This window comes from Cynocephalus volans, chromosome 7 (assembly GCF_027409185.1).
Source record: "Cynocephalus volans isolate mCynVol1 chromosome 7, mCynVol1.pri, whole genome shotgun sequence".
In the NCBI taxonomy this organism is placed as follows: Eukaryota; Metazoa; Chordata; class Mammalia; order Dermoptera; family Cynocephalidae; genus Cynocephalus; species Cynocephalus volans.
The window spans coordinates 129548560-129569854 of NC_084466.1; the positions used below are offsets into that span (position 1 = coordinate 129548560).

General features: G+C 51.4%; 1 protein-coding gene across 3 annotated transcripts; it reads right to left on the minus strand.

Moving 5' to 3' along the window:
- Positions 1-1078: 1078 nt before the first annotated feature.
- LOXL4 (lysyl oxidase like 4) lies at positions 1079-20560 on the minus strand. 3 transcript variants are annotated; one of them, XM_063102095.1, is made up of 15 exons: positions 20494-20560; positions 15864-16177; positions 15121-15296; positions 14012-14217; positions 12395-12433; positions 12022-12247; positions 11322-11505; positions 11014-11168; positions 10086-10253; positions 8798-8960; positions 7030-7273; positions 5781-5896; positions 4922-5058; positions 4451-4562; positions 1079-2354 (listed from the first exon to the last, which is right to left on the minus strand). In XM_063102095.1, exons 2-15 carry the CDS (start codon positions 16144-16146, stop codon positions 2284-2286), a joined length of 2280 nt encoding a protein of 759 aa, XP_062958165.1. In that variant the 5' UTR covers positions 16147-16177; positions 20494-20560; the 3' UTR covers positions 1079-2283. The 3 variants fall into 3 exon arrangements, with proteins under 3 accessions (XP_062958165.1, XP_062958166.1, XP_062958167.1); XM_063102096.1 differs by having other exon boundaries at positions 20423-20535; XM_063102097.1 differs by lacking the exons at positions 14012-14217; positions 15121-15296; positions 15864-16177; positions 20494-20560 and adding an exon at positions 13267-13349.
- Between the last annotated feature and the right edge of the window lie 735 nt (positions 20561-21295).

Sequence of the window (21295 nt, forward strand, 5' to 3'; positions counted from 1 at the left end):
ATCACCTGGAATTTATAGTAGAAAGTTGCATTCTCCATGAGTTCTAATATGCTCCTCATAGAGTGAAAGTCTTTGTAGAATAGAGGTACATTAGGCTTCTGAAGAGTAACCTGAGGTTCCTAACACCTTAGTTTCTTTTAGACTGAAGTATGCTGAATTGAAAATCTTCTGACATTTTTAGTTCTGTCTCGAATTTGGTGGTTGGTATTCTGTTAACATTCCTCATCTAGTTATAAGTCATGCCAGCCACCACTCTTCTCATGTGCTTCCCTTTCATCTCAGAGGTGTAACAGCACAACCCTTGTATAAGCTTTTTCCAAGAATTAGAACTGGCTGCTCCTATCAAACGTGTGATGTGGGCAGCAAGGCTGAGACCAGAGCTGGTGGCTGTCTGCCTGGCCTGCTTTTTCTGGCCCTCTTGGAAACTAGATCCAGCAAGAAGCTGTGGGTAACCTCCCTGCCTGAATCTAGTCATCAGTCACCACACGCTTCCCCGCTAGCTGCACATTCTTTCACAGCCCATTAGCTGCATATGTGAGTATAATGTTGTTACTGTTTGGGAGATGTTTGCTGGATCCAACAGGAAATCAGTCCTTCCCTTGTTTACCTAAACTGCCATGCTAAAATATAATGCTCCCTCTGCCTAATGAAGGAGATGAGGGAGTTGAGAAGAAAGAAGAAAGCACTTCTTTGTATTCATAGAGGGTATCCCAGAACATGTACCATTTCACTCCCTAAGGAGGAGATAGCTCTTGTGATGTGGGGAGGGGAGTACTTTTGTAAATCTCCTCCATCTGCTACTATTCGTCTTGGCTCTATAGCCTCAGTTATAAAAATTTACAGTCCTTGGACTTTACCTTCTTGCTCCTACCTTTCATTCCATGTTTCAGCATTGAGCCTGGGGAGCATGATTGGGAAGCAGACAGTAGGCTAATATATGATTAGAGAAACATAGTGTGGCTTTCATGAGTAGTGTGTGAGCCCTGTGCATCCTAGTGCCTAGCTCAGTGGAAATGAAGAAGGGTAAAGTTAACTGGGATCTGGACATAAGCGCAGCTGGTCTTTTGTAGCAGTCCATAATGAGCAACCTTTATTGGCATTAGGGTGTCAGACTATAAGGATCTGTTAAGTGTGTTTCAGCAGAGAAAAGATTAAGAATCACATCAAGAAGACTGGGATTTTATACTACCTGAGCTAGAGCATGTCGCAGCCACATCAAGAAGGGATGGTGGCCTTTTCCAGGTTCAGTCCTTAACTAAATTAAATGTTCCCCCTTCTGATTTCTCTATAGTTACCTGTCCCTCACTCTACCAGACATGTCTTTGTATTCCTATAGAGTTGAGTAGCTTGTTTGACTGATGTTCTTCCCATTGCAAAACTTTATTCAATGCAAAGTTCACTCCAGATCCTTGATTGAAATTTAGACCAATCCTGAAATGCATGGTGATTCTGAGACTGGACTGCCTGCCAGGTAAATGGCACATATTTTTTCCTTGGCAGAGGTCCTGGCAAGGGCTGAGGTCCATATTACTTTAGCAGTCTTTCTGCTTGGCTTTCTCTTGATGCTCTGCAGGAAGATCCCATCTGGCCACTTCTGCGAAACATGTCCCTTCACAAGATCTCAGTAGCTGGTGGTGTTGGCCCATCAAGAGATAAAGAGATGCCTGAAGCCTAAGCTTTTAGGGCTATTAGAAACACCCATGTGTGCGGTAGGGTAAAGGTAAGGACACTAGAGAACAGATTCTTAGCAGAGTATGAGAAGTGAATTCTAAATGAGGACAGATGAAGCAAGAGACTAAATTCACCAACTTTTTTGCCAGTTGTGACTTTGACACAAGTTGTGTTACCTTGAGAGCTAACCCCCCCTGCTGTGTATTTTGTTCCTCTATCCTCTACTCCTCTAAGACATTTGCAAAGCACCACTTAGATGGGGGACTGGGCCATAGTCCATCCCTAAGGAACTGAAGGTTCTGGAAGCTGGGAACTCTGGCAAGATCCAGGAAAGATTGGATCTCCTTATGGAGGAGTTCAGCCGAACAAAGCCTGGAAGCCATACTCCATAGTCCATAGGCCCTTTAGGAGACAGGCCCAGAGCCATCCTGAGGGAGCAGTACCATCCTGGTTTGGTGATCTTGCCATCAAAAGGCTTCCTGAGCAGGTTCTTGGTGCCCCTTGGCACTGGCCCATTTTCCTCTGAATTAGGGCTCTGTGAAGGGCATGGCTCCAGTAAGCTGAGGTATCTGGTGTATGGGCAGCAGCTAGGAGTGTGCACTGATGATGGCTTCAAATGATGTTGTTCCTGAGACGCTGTTCCTGCTCCAGGGAGAGTTCTGCATTGGCTCGGTATGAATCCCCTGTGGGCCAAAGGAAAACAGGTAAGTAGCCAACCCTACCACAGTCTCATCCTTTCCCTGAACTTCACATAGATCCATTCTGCTCAGCTCATTCTTTACATCAGGTCAGTCAGGGCACAGACCAGTTATTCTATAGAAGTAGACCCTGGCCAGGTGTGTGGTTTCAGGACCATCAGGAAGAATAGGCTATTGAGTAGAAAGGGTTGTACTGGTTATTCTCCTTTGCCCCCTCCCCAGATTGATTCTCTCCGCTTTGCTCTCTCTATGCCCCAGAGAACTGACTCCTAGAGACTGCACCACTCTGACTCCCTTGTCCTCTGGTTGAGTTAGCACAATGGGAAGCAACAGCACTAGGTGAGAGGGTGGAAGGAGAGGTGACATTTCTTCTCCTGCTCTGGCTCTGCAGATTTTGCAGTGACAGTCTATGACTCCACCTCTGGCCAGGTTCACCCTCCTCCACAGCACTAGCTTTCACCTGGCTTCAGGACACCCCCTGCCCCTTCAAGCCTAAAGGGGATAACAATTTTCCACTCTTGTTTATTCATGGATGCCTTAACATCCCTTGTTTCCTTAGTCTTAATACACACCTCTGTAAATAGTCCTTTCATTGAATGGCTTCAGACTCTTCAGACTCTCTGTGCCTCGTATTTTCTGCAAGGACCCTGACAAGTCTCTAACCATTGGAAAACAACCTGCAGAACTGCATTTGTTTTCCCCCTCATCACTGCCCTGGTTCCTTCGCAGCCTGATTCTAGCATTATGGAGTATCTGTTGTCTCCATATGGACAGCCTTGGATTCCAATTCCTGATTCTTCCCATATCCCTGTCTCATTTAATGGCAGCAAAATGTATTCAGTGACACAAATTCAAAGGACTATTCTTCCATTTCATATTTTGTCTTCCATCTGTTGCCAGAGTTATTTTTTGAAAACATAAATGATCTTTTTGCTCCCTTGACTGAAATTTGTCAATGGTTCCCAGAAGCCCACAGGATAAAGTCCATTCTCTTAGAATTGTCACAGCCCTCCCTGCAAAGAACTTTAGTAGGTTTGAAGTACACGGCCCCATTTTACAAAAGAAAACTCAGGTTGAGCTTTTGTCACTGTCCTAACAGCTAGAAAGTGGTGGGATTGGATTTGGGACCCAGTGTAACCTTTAGAAGCTAAATCTCATGCTTTTTCTCCTACTCCTCCCTTCTTTGACTTTTGCACCTCTTTCAAGACTAGGCTCAAATACCATTTCTTCTGTGGAAGCTTTTCTAGCTTCCAGGTTGTTGCTTTCTTTCTATGCTTATTCAGCATTTAGTTCATACCTGTTTGGGGTACTCAGTGGTAGTGGGGTTATTTGTTTGCATGTCTGCATACCCTGCTTGACACTGAGCTCCTGTATACTTATATTCCCAGTGCCTGGCACAGTGTTCAACACAGTAGTAGGCCTTAGTAAATGTGGACTGAATGAAAAACTGCCCCACACTCCCCACACATGCAAGTATGGGTGTGAATGCACACACCCATTGCAAATACAGGCATTTTTAAACTTGAAAATAGAGGGATTCTTTACTGACAAATAGAACAGCCACCTCCTTACTCTGCCCCTCACTTGATCATTGCTTCCTTCTTTGTCTGATACTACCAAGCCTGTAATCATCACTGTTCTCCATGGTCCCCTTCTTTGCCAGCAGTGATCACAGCTGCAGACAGCAGTACAGATCAAAGGAGACTTCTACTTTTGCCTGTGAGGCAGTCAGCTTAGGATGGACGCAATGAGAAAGATCATATGAAAGAGAAGGGAAAAAATAAACTGGAAGGGGACATCCTGACATGGCTTAAGGTGACAGTTAAGATTCTAGGACATACTGGAAACAAAGTTTACAATCAAACATCCTTAAGTGCAAATGGATGTAGAAGTAGTTCTTGGTTGAGGCTGATGGTCTGACCAATTCTAGAAATCTGCCCATGAAGATGTCAAAGGAAATTTGTCTCTGTTCCATTCCTAGCCTTTTACACACACACACACACGTCACACACACACACGTCACACACACACACGTCACATGGGGGCACATTTAGAGTCTTCCCACAGTGTCTGAGCATTACCTGTGTGGCAGTTGTGTAGCCAGACCCGGTGCCCATCATACTTGCAGCGGCACTGCATCATGTTGTTAGAGAAATCTGACTCTGCCACCTCATATTTGGGGTTCACAACCACCTGGAGTGAGGGGGTTAATAGAAAATGGGTGATTTGGTTTCTGAGTTGACAGTGGCTATAATAATCTCTTACATCTCCCGTAGTATTTTATAAAGTGTTTCTATTTTTTGCTTCATTACAGTCATCCCGGGAGGTAGGCGTTACTGTCTGAGAAGTGACTTGCCCAGTGTCCACTGAGTTAGGACTCAAACCCAGGCAGGTTCTCTGGATCCTGTTTGAGTGTTCTTTCCACAGTAGCACAGCTCCTTTGTGATAGGTCTATTGGAGACTCTTATGTGAATTTCTTCCTTCATTTGACTTCAGAGAAAGTTTTGGAACATCTGAAGGAAATGAAGTTACTGTGGGGAATCACTCCTTACCTGGAAGATATAGTCCCCGGGGCTCACATCTGTGATGTCCACCCACTGGCAATCAATGTCATGCCGGTAGGTGTCCCAGCAGCCTACGGTCACTCCCTGTTCCCCAAAGTTGGCACACGCATAGCGCCGTTGCAGTCCTGTAAGGAAGGGTGTAGACAGCTATTGCAGCACTGAGTAGGTACTCAGGACCAAGCACTCTGCTAGGTCTTTCTCATACTTTATCATTTAATCCTCACACTGACATTACCAGTTCAGTGCAGTTACGCCCAGTTCACATATTAGGGACCTGAGGTTCAGTTAAAAAGCTTGCCTGAGTATCTGAGCCAGAATACGTCCTATGGATCTAGCACTGTGGCCAAACCACATCTGTGACAAAGATTGTTACTTCTCATGCTCTAGTGGAAATCCCTGTTGGTCAAGGAAATGTGGTTGGAAGATTCCAGCCCTGCTGTGCTAATTTATTTGTCCATTCATCTATCCTTCCATCCAACCCTCTAAAGATCCAGCTTTTACCATGCCATTCCTAAGGCCTAGGAACTGTGGGCATGCAAATAGGAATCAGACAATCCCTGCCCTCAGATTGCTTAGCAGAGATGAGACAGGTCTGCAACTGTTTTCCAAGATAGGATGTGCTAAGCATTTCAAAAGTGGTACAAAGTGTGTTGGGAATTCAGAGGAAGTAAAGACCTTCCATCTAAGATTTCAGAAGGTAAGAAATGGATCTTTTTGAATCGCCTTGAGTGCTGTTTCCAGGCCATATCTCCAGGTGCCTGGGGCTGTTGAACAGGGCAGAGGGGAGCCTGTCCCCAAAGGGGCTGAGGAATATAACATGAGGATATGCTGATAGGAAACCACATACCAGTGGGGCAGTTCGTGTCCTCTAGACAGAAGCTGGCCTTGTGCCCCTCAGCCACCTTGGAGCCATTGAGAGTAAGTAGGTCATAGTGGGTGAAGACCTCAATGCTGTGGTAGTGCCTGCAGAAGAGGCAGAGAGCTGTCATCCTGGCAGCAACAGGAGAGGATCCTTTCCAGAGGAGTTGGCAGGGAAGATGGAGGCAGTAGGGCCCATCATTACGCTGAGATCAAAGTTATAATAGGGCAGTGCCCTTCTCCCTCCCAAACCCAAGATTAATGTGACCCATAGCCTACTTTGCTAGCACCCCTGCCAGGTAGCAAGACATGCAGAGTCTTAACCCCAGGTGAGGAGAGGTAAAGTCTCTGCCCTGGAAGCCTGCAGGAGGCTGGTACCTGACTGCAAGACCTGAACCAGAGGTGGAAGGAGGAGGCACCTGGCCCAGGGACCAGCCTAGGAGCTGAGCTGCAGGGGAAGGGAGCTTACTGTGTTCCCTGTCAGCCTGGGACCAAATTGCTACCATTGTTTCCAACCCAGTTTTAATGACAACTCTGTTCACACTATTGGGAAATGTGCTTATTATCTCAGGCACAGCCAAGTCCCAAAGTCCTTGCCCATTCCTCTTAGCTTTCCCCACCCACGGCTGTGTCCTGAAGAAAAAACAAAAAAAATTTCTTTTTTCTCCATTCTGCCATTGTCTCTCCCTCTGTCTGGTCTGGAGGCTCCTGATAGGAAAGAATGCTCATTGTCTCCTTTTCAGTACCAGTCTGTTCATGCTGTTCTTTGGGGGCCTTGCCTTGCTGCTGCAGGAATCAGCAAGCTTTTTCTGCAGAGCTGGCATCCTGGATGGGATGTCTATTTTGAGCCTCCAGGTTTCTGGGAGTCCCCACTTAACTTGGCTCCTAAAGACAAGGCCTAAGGTCCAACAGAAAAATCATCAAATACCATTCTAACAGACCAACTCCACTGGCGATGACTTTTCAGTGGGATGTTGCTGTTCAGTGGGACGTTGCATACCCTGAGCATCATCAACAAGGGTACATCCAGGGAAGGTGAGAAAGAGGGCAGATGGATGCTACTGGGATTCCCTTATTGCCTCCTGGGAGTAAGGCCTCTAGGAAGGAAGATTCTTATCCAGAGAGCACACCCCTCCCGGGAAAGATTGCCTAAGGCCGGGGAGGTACCAGGCTGTTTGGTCTCTGGACACTGTTTTATGACCCTAATTCTCTAGAGCCAAGGTGTGGCAGGCACTAACCTGTGGCACTGATGCCAAATCCAGCTGTGGCGTCCAGTCTTTGGACGAAAGTCAGCCCGGCCCAGGTTGTAGATCTGTGAGGAGAAGCGCAGCAGGCGCCGGTGTCCATAGGGCCAGTCCATGTGGTCAGCAGACTGAGAGAGGCAGTTCTCTTCGTGGGCACAATACAGCAGGCTGAGCGGGCGGTCCTCTAGGTAGGCCGTCTCCTGCACTAGCTGGGCATTCATCACGAGGTCTGGAGCACCTGGGACCAGCAGAGGGCATGGCAGTGACGCGAAGGGTAAGAAGGCAGCCACTCTTGCTCTCAACATGGAGCACAGGCTTACCCCAGACTAAGCCCTCTGGGAAGACCCCAGAAAAGAAGAGCAGTTTAAGTCAGAAGATGTGAGTTTTAATAATAGTAAAGGAACACTCTTATCACCTTAACCTGGGAGGCAGCTACAGTATCATGGTTAAGTTTGCCGGCTTTGGAGCTGGGCCACCTGGATTCATTCTTGGCTTAATTTCTGACTATATCACTTACTAGCTCTGTGACTGCTTAACCTTTTTGTCTCTCATTTTCATCATCTGTAAGATGGAGATAATAGTGATATTAATGTGATAATACCCGTAATGTGCTTAGATCTTTGGTCCACAGTAAACATGCAATTGATACAGTATTTCCTTTGTAAAATGCTTTTCAGCCTATAAAGTGCTTTTGTATAGCTTAGCTCATATAATCCTCTCAAAAAGCTCTGCTGATACCTAATTGTTTACTTCAGCCAACTTGCTGTCTTTCTCTGTTCTTCAGTTCCTTCAATGTCTCTGGACATTGTTGCCTTTAACATCAAAAGTTGTCCATTCTCAGTGCTTATTCATGTAAAAACACAGGGTTACAGTTTAGATATGTTGGCAGAGGCATCACATGGGTGAGCCTGTGCACTAAGGAGGGATGAGAATGCTGGTTTATTTCAGTGGATGGGCATTGAGAGTGGGAATGGGGCGTTGGCTGGTTTATTATATGATGCCTGTACTGTCACTAAAAATGCTCTCAGAATTCCTGTGGCATATTTTGGAGAGATTCAGGATATGTCCACTGACAAATAATAGAGTTCCCAAGGGAAAGAAGGAGAGCTTTCAGAAAGAATGAGAAGAGAAGAGAGCAATGGAAAGAAAGAAATGAGAAAAGTCAGAGGAGAAATAGGGATGGTCTCAGAGGCTGCAGGTTGGCCATCTGTGCCCAGCTGTTGTGAAGTGTCAGATGCATTCAAGAGAGCTGCTACTGTAGGCAGTAGAACAGGGAAGGGCACAGGGTTCCCAGGAAGTGGTGCTGGGGAGGCCCACTCTGATGCCATACCACTGCGGGAAAGGGTGTGATGGTGGGCGCTGTGTTCCTCCAGGGTGCAATGGACAAGAGTAACCCTAGAGCTTACTACAAACCACAGTAGAAAATATCTTTCGTGTTGTACACACATACAGAGTTCCAAGAAAAAAAAAAAACACTCTTACTAAATATAATACATTCTGATGTTTGTATTGTTTTGTCATTTTAAAAACTATTGGTAATAACCCCCAAATTGAAAAACACTGTTGTATATCCCCATGCTATCACATATTCTTGGTTTTCATTCTCACAATAACTCCACGAGGTGGGCAGGACAGGGTTTGTATCCTGATGTGACAGGTGATTTGACCACACACAGCTGGGAAATGGCAGAGCTGGTGCTTCCACTCAACCAGCACTCAGGGCCCTCCCTAAGGAGGAAATGCAGGCCCGCCCATTACTCACTGTTTGTGCAGGAGACTCCTGCCGAGAAGCGCCCGGTGCCATGGGAGCAGTGCACAGGCCCATGCCTCTCACACTGCTGCAGGGCCAGCTCTGTGCCTGAACAGCGCACCCCGCTCATCACCATTTCTCCGGCCCCCGGCGTCCCCTGCCAGTACCATGTGTCCTAAGAAAACAGCCCAACATCACCCAGTCAGGGCAGAGAGGTACCTTTGGAGTCATTTCTTCTGATTGGACCTTGTCATACCACACCCACCAGGCTGTGCTCAGCCTGGGCCTGAAAATCTTTAGTGATTAGAACTCTTACCCCCTGGGGCAGTCCATGCTACATTTGGACCCCTCCGATATGAGAAATTTCTTCCATGTATTCAGGCAAAAATCTCCCTGTGGTTTCCACTCCTGGTCCTGCACCCATCCCTCTTCCAGATGGCAACCCTCCTCTATTTGATGAGGATGGTCCTGTTCTCTTCTCCCTGACCTGGTGTGTTCACATTTTCCCCAGCTGTTTCTCACATAGCCCCTGACTGTCAGATGTGCTCAGGGTTGAGTCCAGATCTCTAGGTGAGGTCTGCCCAGGCATTGTGCGGCCGCCAGTGTGGGTGCAGCTGCAGAGGGTCCTCTGTTGCAGCCTTGTCCAAGTTGTCTTTATTTTGTTTCCTTGATAGGTTTTGAATTTATTCACTTATCTTCCCCTGGACTGCTACTAGCCTGGTCCAATCCAGCATCGTTTCTCAGCTGGGCTATTACAATAGTTTCCCAAGTGTATTTTCCTGCATTCATGGTAGCATCCACCCCAACTGTTTTCCAAACAGCAAAGGAAGCAGTCTTTTAAAAATCAGGATTGCAGACTTGAATGTTCTTGCCCATCCCCCTCCACCCTCACACTTCACACCACTCTCCACCTTGAGAGCCACACTCCAACTCCTAGCTCCTAATTTCCTTGACTGAATCAAGCTTTCTCTGGCCACCGGGCCTTTGCATGGGCTGTTTATTCCTCCCCCACCTCACCTGGGCAACTTCTATTCATCCTTCCTGCAGACACAACTGTGTACCTGGTTGTGTCAACATTTTATTAATTACTGCCTCCTTCACTTGACTGTATGCTCCCTGAGGCAGAGACGATGTCTTTTGTTCATTGCACTGTCTCCAGCACCCAGCATTATATCGGCACATAGCTTCGTTCAATAATGGTTGAATAAATAAAGGGGCAGCAGCTTTAGCACAGGACATTTTGGTCCTCTTGGGCCAGGAGGCTGAGAAGTTGTAGGGAAGGAGCTAGACAGGGACCTACCTTGATGGCATGGCTGGCAAAACCCAGGCCGAGCTGTCGGCAGGCCACCATGGCTTCCGTGAGCCCCCAATGGTCACTGCACACAGTCCCCCAGCGTCGGACTCCATTCACCTCCACCTGCACCTCCACCACGCCTTCCTCAGGGCTGCGCCCACCAGCCAGGCGCACCTGCAATGGGCACAGTGTGTGAGGAGTGGGGCAGCCTTAGTAGGGGAAAGCTTCAGACTGTGGGCCTGGAGACCTGCCCAGGCCAGCTCACTGTGTGGCCCTTCACAAGACACCCTTCTTTGCATTTGCCTCCTCCTCTGTAAAGTGAGGACAGTTTACTAGATAGTCTCTAGTGTCCCTGCCCGCTAGAGAAATCTGATTCAAAGTGCCTGTACCAGGGGCTCCTCCTGCTCTGGTGCTTTCCCTCCTCCTACCTGAAATCCTACCATTAATGATGACTCGCAATTTGCAAAGGGCTTTCCTACTGCCTCGTTCACAGTGACCCCATGAAATGGTTCACCCATTTTGCAGAGACACCAGTCACTAGCCCACAGTCCACGTTAGTCCTGGCACCTGAACCTGAGCATCCCACAGAGGCTCTCCACAGCCTCTCCCCAGCGCTGACAGCGCTGACACCCTCTCCCCTAGGCACCTTCTTTCTCAGCCACAGAGACCTGGGAGGGTGTGTGGGAGAGCACGTCCACCTGCAGAGTCCCATGGCCTTCTGACACCTCTAGGGGCTGTGGGCCAGGCCAGGCGAGACTCAGAGAGGAAAGGGCTTTACCACCTTTACCTCCAGGGCAAGGTGGACTGAGCCCCAAGGTGGAAGCACTAGCTGCCTCTCATGAGCCTCTCCCCGGTAGCTCCATGCGGTGTCCTGGGGGTTCTCCAGGGCTTCCCAGCCCCCCCAGCTTAAGGCCATGCTCAGACCTGAACACACCTGATTCTGGAAGCCCATGTTAGGGACATTGCACCTGACAGCAGCATCATTCTCATGTTGACAACCATTCTGGGACCCTTCCAGGGCAAGGCAGTCACTGAGGGTCCGCTCATATCCTCTGCAGTGCACCTCACTCAGGTGGATGGGCCCCAGCCCTATGGGAGGAGAGAGGTGCTGTGTGAGGCTCTATCTCTGCAACCCCACACCTGTGGTCTCCCCTCCACAGAGGGAGAGAACTTTCTGTCCTGGGCCCTGGCACCTCAGGACCACCAAGAGGTGGACCTGTACCACATCCAGGCCTCACTCACCTTGGCCCAGCTGGGCCCCAAAGAGGGCCTCCCGAGCAGAACCAAAACCAAGCTGACGACACACGACACTGGCGGAGATGAGGTTCCACCTGTGGTCACAGACCGTGCCCCACTGGCGGTTCACGAGCACTTCCACCCGGCCCTCGCCCACGTGGGCCCCAGAGCGCAGGCGCACCCTTGGCTCCTGCCGGGAGAGACCCTGCTTCAGGGAGGACCCCTTCAAGCTCCTTGGCAGTAGCCAGAGCCAAAGAAATGCCAGTCCCGCCTCTGACTTCCCACAGCTATCACCTGGAATAAACCATTTTTCTTGACCTATCCTTCTTCGGTGACAAATCACCACCACCATCTCATCAAGGAGACCATCTCAATGTGGTGCTGAAATGTCTGTAACACCTGCCTAGCACTTGCTCGTCTACTTTCTATAACAAAGGGCCAGGGTCAGTTTTAATACCTTTGGCCCTCAATGGGATGTAGCTACAATTTAATTACTGTTTTCATGGTTACCCTCTATTCATGGCCAGTTATGTCAACTTTCTATTTATGGTAGGGTTATAAACCTACCATAAGGATTCACTCTCTTCCTCCCAGTCTGGTTGCTCTCTCCACTCCTGCCTGTCCTAGAGTTCCTCCCTACCTGGCAGGGTCCTGCTGAGAGGGGCCTGTGCCTCCAGGTTGGGGTGTGGGGCCCCTTGGGGCTCACCTCTGCCCGGGACTTCTTGCGCTGGGGCTTGGGCTTCGCCTTCGGTGGATGGAAGCGGGGCCCTGCCACACAGCTGACCACAGCATGCATGCCACCCAGGCAGGCTGGCCGCAGCTTGCCCCGTGCTGGAGCCACCTGCACCTGGCAGTTGGCCAGGTGGGGCTCTGTCCCCAGACAGTTGACCTGGTCGATCCAGAAGGAATTCTTATTTGTCAGGTTCTTCAGCCTGGAAGACAAGGGAGACTGAGGATGGAGTAGAGGTTGAAGGAAGAGCTTGGGGACTAGAAGAAGCCAAGGCAGAAGGCAGCAGAGGGGAAGGAGGCCTTTCATGCCATAACCCTTTGCAGCCTCCCCAGAGGGTGCCGCTCCTCACCTAGACTTGGGATCCTTCATCTTCAAATTCCAAACTTTTCTGTTATGGGAGAGAACAGATTGGAGGTGGAGCGGGTGCAGAAGTCCAACCCCCTGCCACCCTGGTTCCTCATATTTATCCTTGAGTTTGCATAGGACTTCACAGTTTGTCAACTTGTTCACAAACCTTATTTCAAGATGCTGAGCTTCACAGCAGCCCTGATAGGATGACCACCTCACAAATAACGATGGCCCCATTTTACAGGAAAGGCAAGCAAGGTCCCTCAGCTAGTCCTAACGTGGGATCCCTTCTGTACTGGGCTGTCTCTGGAACAGGCCATTCAAGGTTGCCCTCCCCCCAGACCAGATAAAGAGCAGCCTTTAGGGAGTGCCCCAAGAGAAGGGACTGAAGGAAAGGTCCTTTGGGGACAGGTGGAAGTTGAAGGCGTTGCTGGTGGGGGCTGCCCTCTCAGAGTCACCCAGGCTATAATCAGGGCTGTCCTTTTCATGGGTGGCTGGTGAGTCAGCCAGACCCAGATGTGCAATTAGCAGGCAGTGGGGAATCATCCCTGGGGTGGAGCCATGTGGCTTCCCAGCACCCGTCTTTCTTCAGGACCAGCGTCATCTATGTCAGAGGCACAAGGACAGTGCAGCAGGGACTTCTGACTCCTTAAATGCATGACTAGGGTGGAGCAGGTGATAACTCAGATGTGCTGCGGGAGATTTCTCCCTCAATGAGAAGCAGAGTTTTCACTGACACAGAGCTGGTAGAACTGTGACTGTGGTTGTCATTTACTGGGCTGATGTAATCTGCTGTGACAATTCAGTCACATTTCTGACAATATTTTTATTGTCCCCTCTCTCAAAACCCACCCCACCCCACACCTTACTTACATGTAACCTAGTCACAGCCTGGCTGGGATCAGAGCTGGGGAAATCCAGTAGGGCAAAGTTGGTATAATTCATAGTGAAATGGATAACTGAGGCCCAGATGTCCTCCCCAAGGCCCCACTGCTAGTTTCTGGTAGAGCTGGAACCAGAACACAATTTATCTATACTAGTGGGTGGTGCTTTAAGAACCTTCAAGAAAGTCTAGATTTTTAAAATCAGGGACACAAAGGTTTACATTCAGTTGTTTTCACTGTTGGGGGTATTCTGTACTGTAGTCGATTCTTTTTACATGACTGGCAAATACAATGTTTATTTTCTGTTTCTAGGTATTTCCCAGGATCTCGAAGCATCCTCACTCATTCTCCTCTTAATTATTCCGAGGGATCCATAACCCAGAAAAATCCAGGCACGTTCCTCAGATGGGCCTGTTTCCCTTCCACTCCCAGCATCTGCTAAATGTCCTGCCACAAACACCCACCCCTGCCCATCAGTCCCAAATGCCCTCACTGACCTCTGCAAGGTCCCACATGCCCCACACACTCACATCGCACACATGCACACATGTACTCACACACTCATACCCCTCACACTTGTACACATTCACACACTCCTGCACATGCCCCCCCACCACAGACACATGCATGCACACACTTACATTATGCACAACACACCACATTGCATTCACACACTCACACTCGGCCACCACCCCACAATCCCGCCTCCCTTAGGCCCTTTGCCGCCCTCTTACCTGTAGTAGAGGTTGTGGACAGGCACCTCGCTGGGAAAACCCAGCATCCCGCACACCACCCTGCTGTTGTTCATGGTCCAGCCCTGGTCACACACCTGCCGCCAGTGGCCCTTGTATTTCACCTCCACGGCTCCCTCAGTGACTGGGTTATGCCGCTTGGTGCCGGCAAGGATGGGCTTGAGCCGTACCTCCTCTAGCTGCTGGTCCTGCAGGGTGCACAGTCACCATGGACCCCAGGACTCCTGCCTCATCTGCTGAGCCCACTGCAGATCTTCACGGAAAGCTGGGGCTCAGAGCTCTTACAGATCATCCCACCCAGCTCCCTCACTGGACAGGTCGGGAAACTGAGGTCCAGAGAGCGGGAGGCACTCATCGAAGGCCACATAGAGAAGGAGGCAGAAAATTGGTTTGTCTAGGCCCTTTTCCTCAGATCTTCAACTTTGTTAAATTGGAGAGAACTAGGCAGATCTGGCTCTCTGTGGGATCAGGATGGGAGCCCTTGGAGTTTGGGAGGCTTCTGCTGGGCATGGAGGGGCCTTCTTCATGCCACCCCAGGGAGAGCTGAGATGGGCATAGACCAGCTGCTTGGGGCCACCAGCAGGATTCTTTGGCCCACAAGACCCTCCGTCCTAGCCCTGGGGTGACTTAGACCAGTGGAAACCCCCCCATCATGACCTGCTGTGTTCAGTGGGCTGGGGCCAGCTGTCCTCAGGCTGGAGGCTGCCTGGCAGTGGAGTTGTAGGAGCCAGAGCCCTGCCCCGCTTGCTCCTGTTGTTTGGCTTGGGCTGTTTTTAGCTCAGGGTTGTTTGTGCTGGGAAGAGGCAGCAATTGTGGCCAGGCCTTTCGGGTGAGGCAGCCCCCGTACCCACTGCTGCCTCCCTTCTGGGGAGCAGCCTCTGTGATTTCCAGTGGGCCCAGCCTCCGATTCTCTGGCCTGCCCTGCATCAAGCTAGGGCCCTCTACCCGTGCACCTGCTCCGGGCCACACATAGGGTTAGGGCCCCGGGATGCTGCTCAGCTCCAGCTTGGCTCCCTTTCTCCTCCCTCCTCCTCCAGGCTCATCACCTGGGAGGCTCTCTGTCCCTGATCAGGCCTGAAAAGCCTCCTCACCTGGGGCCCGAGGGCATTGGAGACCTCAGAAAGGTAGCCCCGCTGGCGCTGGGGGTGGCACACCACCCCAACATCTTCTGAGTGGCTGCAGTCACTGACACCCCAGCCATTAGACCCACACTGGTCCAGGGAGCTCTCCGTGCCCACACAGCGCACATTGTCCAGCCAGATGGGTCCTGCGGGGGAGGGGTTGGGCAATGCTCAAGGATGGCCACAGAGTCAGGTCACAGGCTCTGCCTCCCAGAAAGGAACCCACACTTATCAAGTCTCCTTTTCTAAACCCTGAGTAGAAAGTGTGGGAGGGTGGGGGTGGGAGGTGGTTCTCCTGTGGTCTTAGTATCCACAACCCTGCCTCCTGCCTCCTCTCAGCATTAGGTCCTGTAGAATCTGTTTTTGGACAATGTCAGGTGAGTGTAGTAATCAGACCTACCTGTTCACCATCCATCCATTCACTCAGCATTTGCTAAGCACCCTTTGTATGCCAGTTGCTACGTTCAACGAACTTAGAATTTAGTGGTGGTGATGGTGGTGGCCTCATTATAAGAAAGAACAGGAGGGTCAGAGAAGGAGTCATTTGCAGCTGGGGCACTTAGGAAATGCCTCATGGAAGAGGTCATTTGAGTTGGGGATTAAAGGAGGTGTGGGCGTTGGATGGGTTACGTTGGAGCCTCTGTGAACCCAGCCCCTGGGAGAAGCCTGCTGCTGTCTCCTTGTCATCTTGCTGGGCAGCAACAGTCACTCACCCTCCCCTTGGCCATACTTGGCACTGTGGGCCCAGGTCAAGGCTGCTTTGAAGCCCAGCTGACGGCAGGCCACCGTGGCCTCCTGGAGAGCGAAGTTGTCATCACACACGGTGCCCCACTGGCCCTGGTACAGCACCTCCAGGCGGCCCTCTTCTGGCCGGCTCTCTGGCCCCACCAGCCGGAGCTTTGTGGTGCCCAGCAACTGTGGCCTGCCGGGAGGGGCCTGGCCTAGCAGCAACAGCAGCATTAATAGTGAGAGGGCAGTTGGTGGGGACCACATCATGGCGACTTCAGGGCAGCTAGGGCCCGGGCATCTGAGGAATGAGTAAATGTGACAGTGATCACTACAGCACCCCTGACCTCAGGCCTCTTCAGCAATAGGAAGGTAGGAAGAGAAGGTAGCCTACCTTTGAGTTATAGGAAGCCCCCAGGGGTGCCCTCGGGTCAGGAATATCTACCTCAGGCATTACTATCTACCGCAGGAATATCTATCCTCCTACCTTTTTTTTTTTTAGTGGCTGGTCTGTACAAACCTTTGACCTTTGCTGTTATAATACCATGCTGTAACCAGCTGAGCCAACAGGCCAGCCTACCCTTCCTACCTTTTGATGCTCCCAGCACCCTTATCAAATGTGTCAAATGCTGCCTTCAGCATAGAAGGCACGTGGAAAGCTGGAGTGGGAAGGGTTATCAGAGGGGAGCCAAGGACTCCACCACTCACTGGCTGCATGGCTTGGGTAAGTCTCTTAAATGTGTCAGGCCCTAATTCCTTATATCTAAAATGAGGAGGCTGAACCAAATATCATGTAATACTCCTCCAGCTCGGACAGCCTATGATATCCTCAAGCCAGAGCTCTAGGTCCATCTAGTTGGATGATTCATGTATTGATTCAGCAAACATGTTTGGAATACTTGTTTCAAACCAATTATAAGGCCAGGTGCTGAGACACAGAACTGAAGATATTAAACACCCTCTCTACCCTCATGAAGCTCAGAGAAGAAGAATCAGGAAGGCTTTCAAAGAAGGGACATTTCACCTGGGCCTTATCGAATGAGTAAGAGTTCTCCCTGGTGGGAAAAGCAGCATTTACGGGTAAAGAGAACAGGAAGAGGGAAGAAGGAAAAAGGGAAAGAAATGAGTTTGTGCAAGGGAAGGAAGTGCCCTTCTCTTAACCCTGTACTTTAAAGTTGGAGGGGAAAGAGGTGGAGGGACAGGCTTGGGCCAGATGATCAAGGGTCTTGTGCTCTCTGCAAAGGGTTTTTCCTTCCTCCTATAAGAAATGAGGGGCCATTGGAGAGTTTTAGGCAGTGAGCATACATCAGAGAGAGGGCCTCTGTCTCCAGGAGGCTGTAATTAGATGCTCTTTGGGTCCTTAGAGGGTATGAGGTTGGGGGCTTGTCCTCCCCCCTCACACATTTACAGCTTTGGTCCTGGGATCAGGGAGTGGTGCAGGGCACAGAGGAGAGAATCATAGGTGTTTAGAGCTTTCAGAGACCTGTGATGCCACCAGTGCTGAAGCTCCTCCACTCCCAGGCTCTGCTGCCAATGGGGAGCTGAACAGTGGCTGGAGAAGGTGGTCCCTGTCTCCCTGTCCAGTGCCTGAATCGTAAGAGAACTCTTTCTGGTGAGACCTGCCTCTTCCATGGCCACTGCTATTCTTGGGGAATCAGACAGCTCAGCAGCCTGGGTAGAGAGGGCCTCAAGGACCCCTGCAACTACCACCATCACCATGGCTGATGTCTGGCTGAGAGTCACTTCTTATTCTTTCCAGCACCCACCTCCACCCCTTCTCAATGGCCTTGACTACAGCAGGTCGGGGTGGAGCAGGCTCCTAGAAGTGCACTAGATGGGTTAGGGGAATGAAGCACCATGGGAGTGGGGACATTGTGTTGTGTCCCCAATGCCCAGAATAGTGCCAGGTATGTAGGTGGCACTCATAAATATCTGTGGTTGCATGGATGGGAGGTGGCATAGCACAGGGCTGAAGAGTACAGAATAGGGAGTCAGGCTGCCTGGGTTCAAATTCCACCTCCATCAATTAGTTTCTAGGTGACCTTGGGCAAGTGATTTCATTTCTCACTGCCTCAGCATCTCCCTCTGTAAAATGGGAATAATAATAGCACCTACCTCACAGGATTTTTGTGAAGATTAAATGAATGAGTACACTTCTATGACCCTAGGAAGTGCAAGCTCTCCATAGCAGTTAAGTGATAGCTACCATTGGTCTAGATGGGTCCCCCGCACTCTTTGTACAAAGAAGGAAATGGAAGCCACTTCCTGTCTCAGCTGAGTCCCTGGTATGCTTCTTTGCAACCTTCTCCAGATCTGCCCCTTTCCCTCCTCCCACACTATGAGCCCAGAGCTTCCTCTCTCCACTCCTGAAGCTGTGCAGTTGCTCGTCCCCATTCTCACAGTCGCAGTCTCTTCTCCTCCTGGGTTTCCTTTCCAGACTTAAGCCCTGTTTCCTACATGTCCCTCTACTCGGGGGCCTATGAGTCCCCTCCACTGCTTCCCATGCCCTCCTTCCCTCCTCTGTGCTCCCGTGAGGGAGAGGTGGACGGCTAGGGACTGAGCCAAACCAGTCTCTATGGGTAGGAACATTCCCCACATGACAAGAGAAGGGGAAAGATTGGGCTCAGGGCCCTCCAGCTGTTAGGATCCAGGAGTCACATTGAGTCTGGCCTGAGAGATGACCTCATCTCCCCCACCATCCCCAGGAGTCAGGATGCTCCTAACTCTGCCACCAAATTGTTGTATGTCTGGAGTCTAGTTTTTTCCTCTCTCTGAGTCTCAGCTGTAATACCTCTAAAATGAGGGGGTGGTGCTAGGGGCTCCTCCTGTATGACATGCTCTGATGGGGCCTAGGGTGGGTTGGGCAGTTCTGCTCCTTGGCTGTGGCTGAAACCCCCACAACATTGAGAAGTTCTTATTTGAAGCTGTGACAGTCCCTGGCCAGCAGCTCCCTCCCTCCAAGGGACCCCCTTGGGCACAGGGGTGGGCTTCTGCTGCAGGACCCTGGGTTCTGGGACAGGCAGCTTCCTTCCATGAGAGGTGCCAGGAGGTGGATGGGCAGCAGCAGAAACCAAGAGTCAGATACAGGGATGGCTCCTCTTCTCAGCCCTCCTGCCCATGACAGGTTCTCCTATAGCTTTTGCTCACACCAAACTTGTCTTCTCACCATTCCCCAAACACAGCCTTCCCTTCCCAGCCTCCAAGGCTTTGCTCTCACTGTTCCTTCTGCTTGGAGTGCCCTTTCCATCTAACTCAAGTTGTTAAACTCCTACACATCCTCCAACATCCAGCTCAAGCGCTACCCCCTCCACGAAGCCCTCCCAGTCCCAAGTGCCCTTCCTAGCACTTGTGCGTTTGCTTCCTGACTCCACAACCAGTCTCTACATCTCTGTTCCACCCGCGCTGAGCGCAAAGAGGACCAGGCTGAGAACCCTCCCTGAGAGAAAGAAGCTCCTCAAAAGTGGCAGTTCTTTTCCCAAGTGAAGGAGAAGAGGACAGGGTGAGGGGAGGGAAGATGGAGAAGAGGCAAGGGAAGGAGATAAGGATAATAATAATAATAATACATTTTAAAATACTTATTGGATACTCATCTCTGTTTTACAAACGAGAAGATAAGACCCAGAGAAGTTAAGTAACTTGCTCAGCCAGGATTCAAACCCAGGCAGCCTGGCTAGAAGCCGACTGTCCACCACAGCAGAGATGGGAAGAGTCTGAAGAGGGAAGGCAGGCAGGGAGCTGAATGAAATTTCACCCTGTTGCTGACCCAGGCCATGGTGTGAGGGCACTGGGGTGGGTGCTAGCATTGAGTGCCACCAAATGACAGCTCGAAAACCCTGCCGGCTTGAGGTGAAGAGGCACCTGCTCCAGGTGCTGCCAGGGGATGCTGGCACCTGGCCTCACCTGGACCAGGTAGGGAGGGCTGGAAGAGGACAAATACCCAGTAGTATTCAGGAGAGAGCATGGGGGGGAGGGCAGGTTGCCACCCCGAAGGGCATCAGCTTAGAGACTGCTCTCAGCCCCTTCTTTGTAGCTCTTTGAGGATGGTGTGAGGCTTCCCTTCTCAGCCCTGTACCCTCCCTGGGATCACTAATTCTATGGACCCAAAGCAGTGCCAGTGAATGGGCTATGAGCTGTACCTGTCCAGGCTAGAAAAGGTGGGGTTGAAGTCCTCTGCCACCTTCTCTCATTTCCTGTTCACTCTCACCCCCCAGCATGATCAGCTCTGGTCTGGTTAGTTCGAGAGCCCAGATCTGACTTGGCTCTCTGTCCCTCAAGTCACAGGAGTGACATCTCAACCCACTTTGCCCCCTCCCTTCCTTCTCCCTAAGTGAGAAGGCAGAGAAATAGTTACTCAAAGGGTGCTCACAAGAGGACACGCAGGCACCCCCGAGGCCAGGGCGCACCCAGGGAGGGCCTTGGGCCACTTTCTCCAACTTGGTCACTTGTCCAACTGGTGAGCGAGTAGGGGGCTAGGCTGACTGTCCTTGGGACCCCCTTCCCTCCCATCCCCCAGCCTCCAGGAACCCTCAGAGGCCTGCAGACCCACCGAGAGACAGAAGACAGACAGCACAGCCAGAGATAGACCCAGGGCCAGGGCCGGGCCAGGCGGGGGCTCACCAGCTGGAGCGCGGACGGTCCGGGGGCTGGGCCGGGGCGCCGAGCAGCGCGAACGGGCCTCCCCGGGCGCCCAGGGGCTCTTTTATCCGCCTGCAGCCTGCGGCCCCCCAGCCCCCGCGGGCCGCGGAGGAGGCCCCGCACGCCCCGCCCCCGGGCGGTACTGGAGTCCGCGGGCGCCCCGCCCGCCCGTCCGTCCGGCCGCCGGCGCCCCCCGCCAGGACGCGGGCCAGGGGGCGGGGGCGCCCAGCCGCAGCGGCCGCCGGCCGGGAAGTTGCGGGCCCGGGAGGGGCCGGCTGTTCTCGGGGAGGACACGGGCGCGCTGCAGCAGGAGCGACGGGCGGATCGGAGTTCCCGGGAGAGGGCGACGGCGCGGGGCCAGCGGCTGCGCTTGCCGGAGCGCCGGGGGCCTCGTGAAGCCCGCCCCAGACGGCGCAGTTTCCTCTTCTGCGGAACCGGGTGATAATGCCCAGCTCCAGAGTCACATTCAGTGAGTTCCGGGAGGTGCCAGCGCCCTTGGCGTAGCAGCGCCTCACTGTCATGGGGTCTGAATCCCCTGAGCCTGGTTACTAAGGACACTGTAAACGCCCTTTTCTGGTGATGGGTGGGGGGCTCAGTTCAAATGAGAAGGGGATGGAGTGGTGCAATTGTGCTGTCTTTGCAGTAACAGGAGGACCTCTCCATTGCCCTGGTCCCCCGAAGTTTATTGAATCCAGCGTGGTGTACCCATTGTGCAGTTGGGAACGCTGAGCCCCAGGAGAAACGACTTGCTCTCCCAGGTAATAAACAGTAAATGGGAGAACTC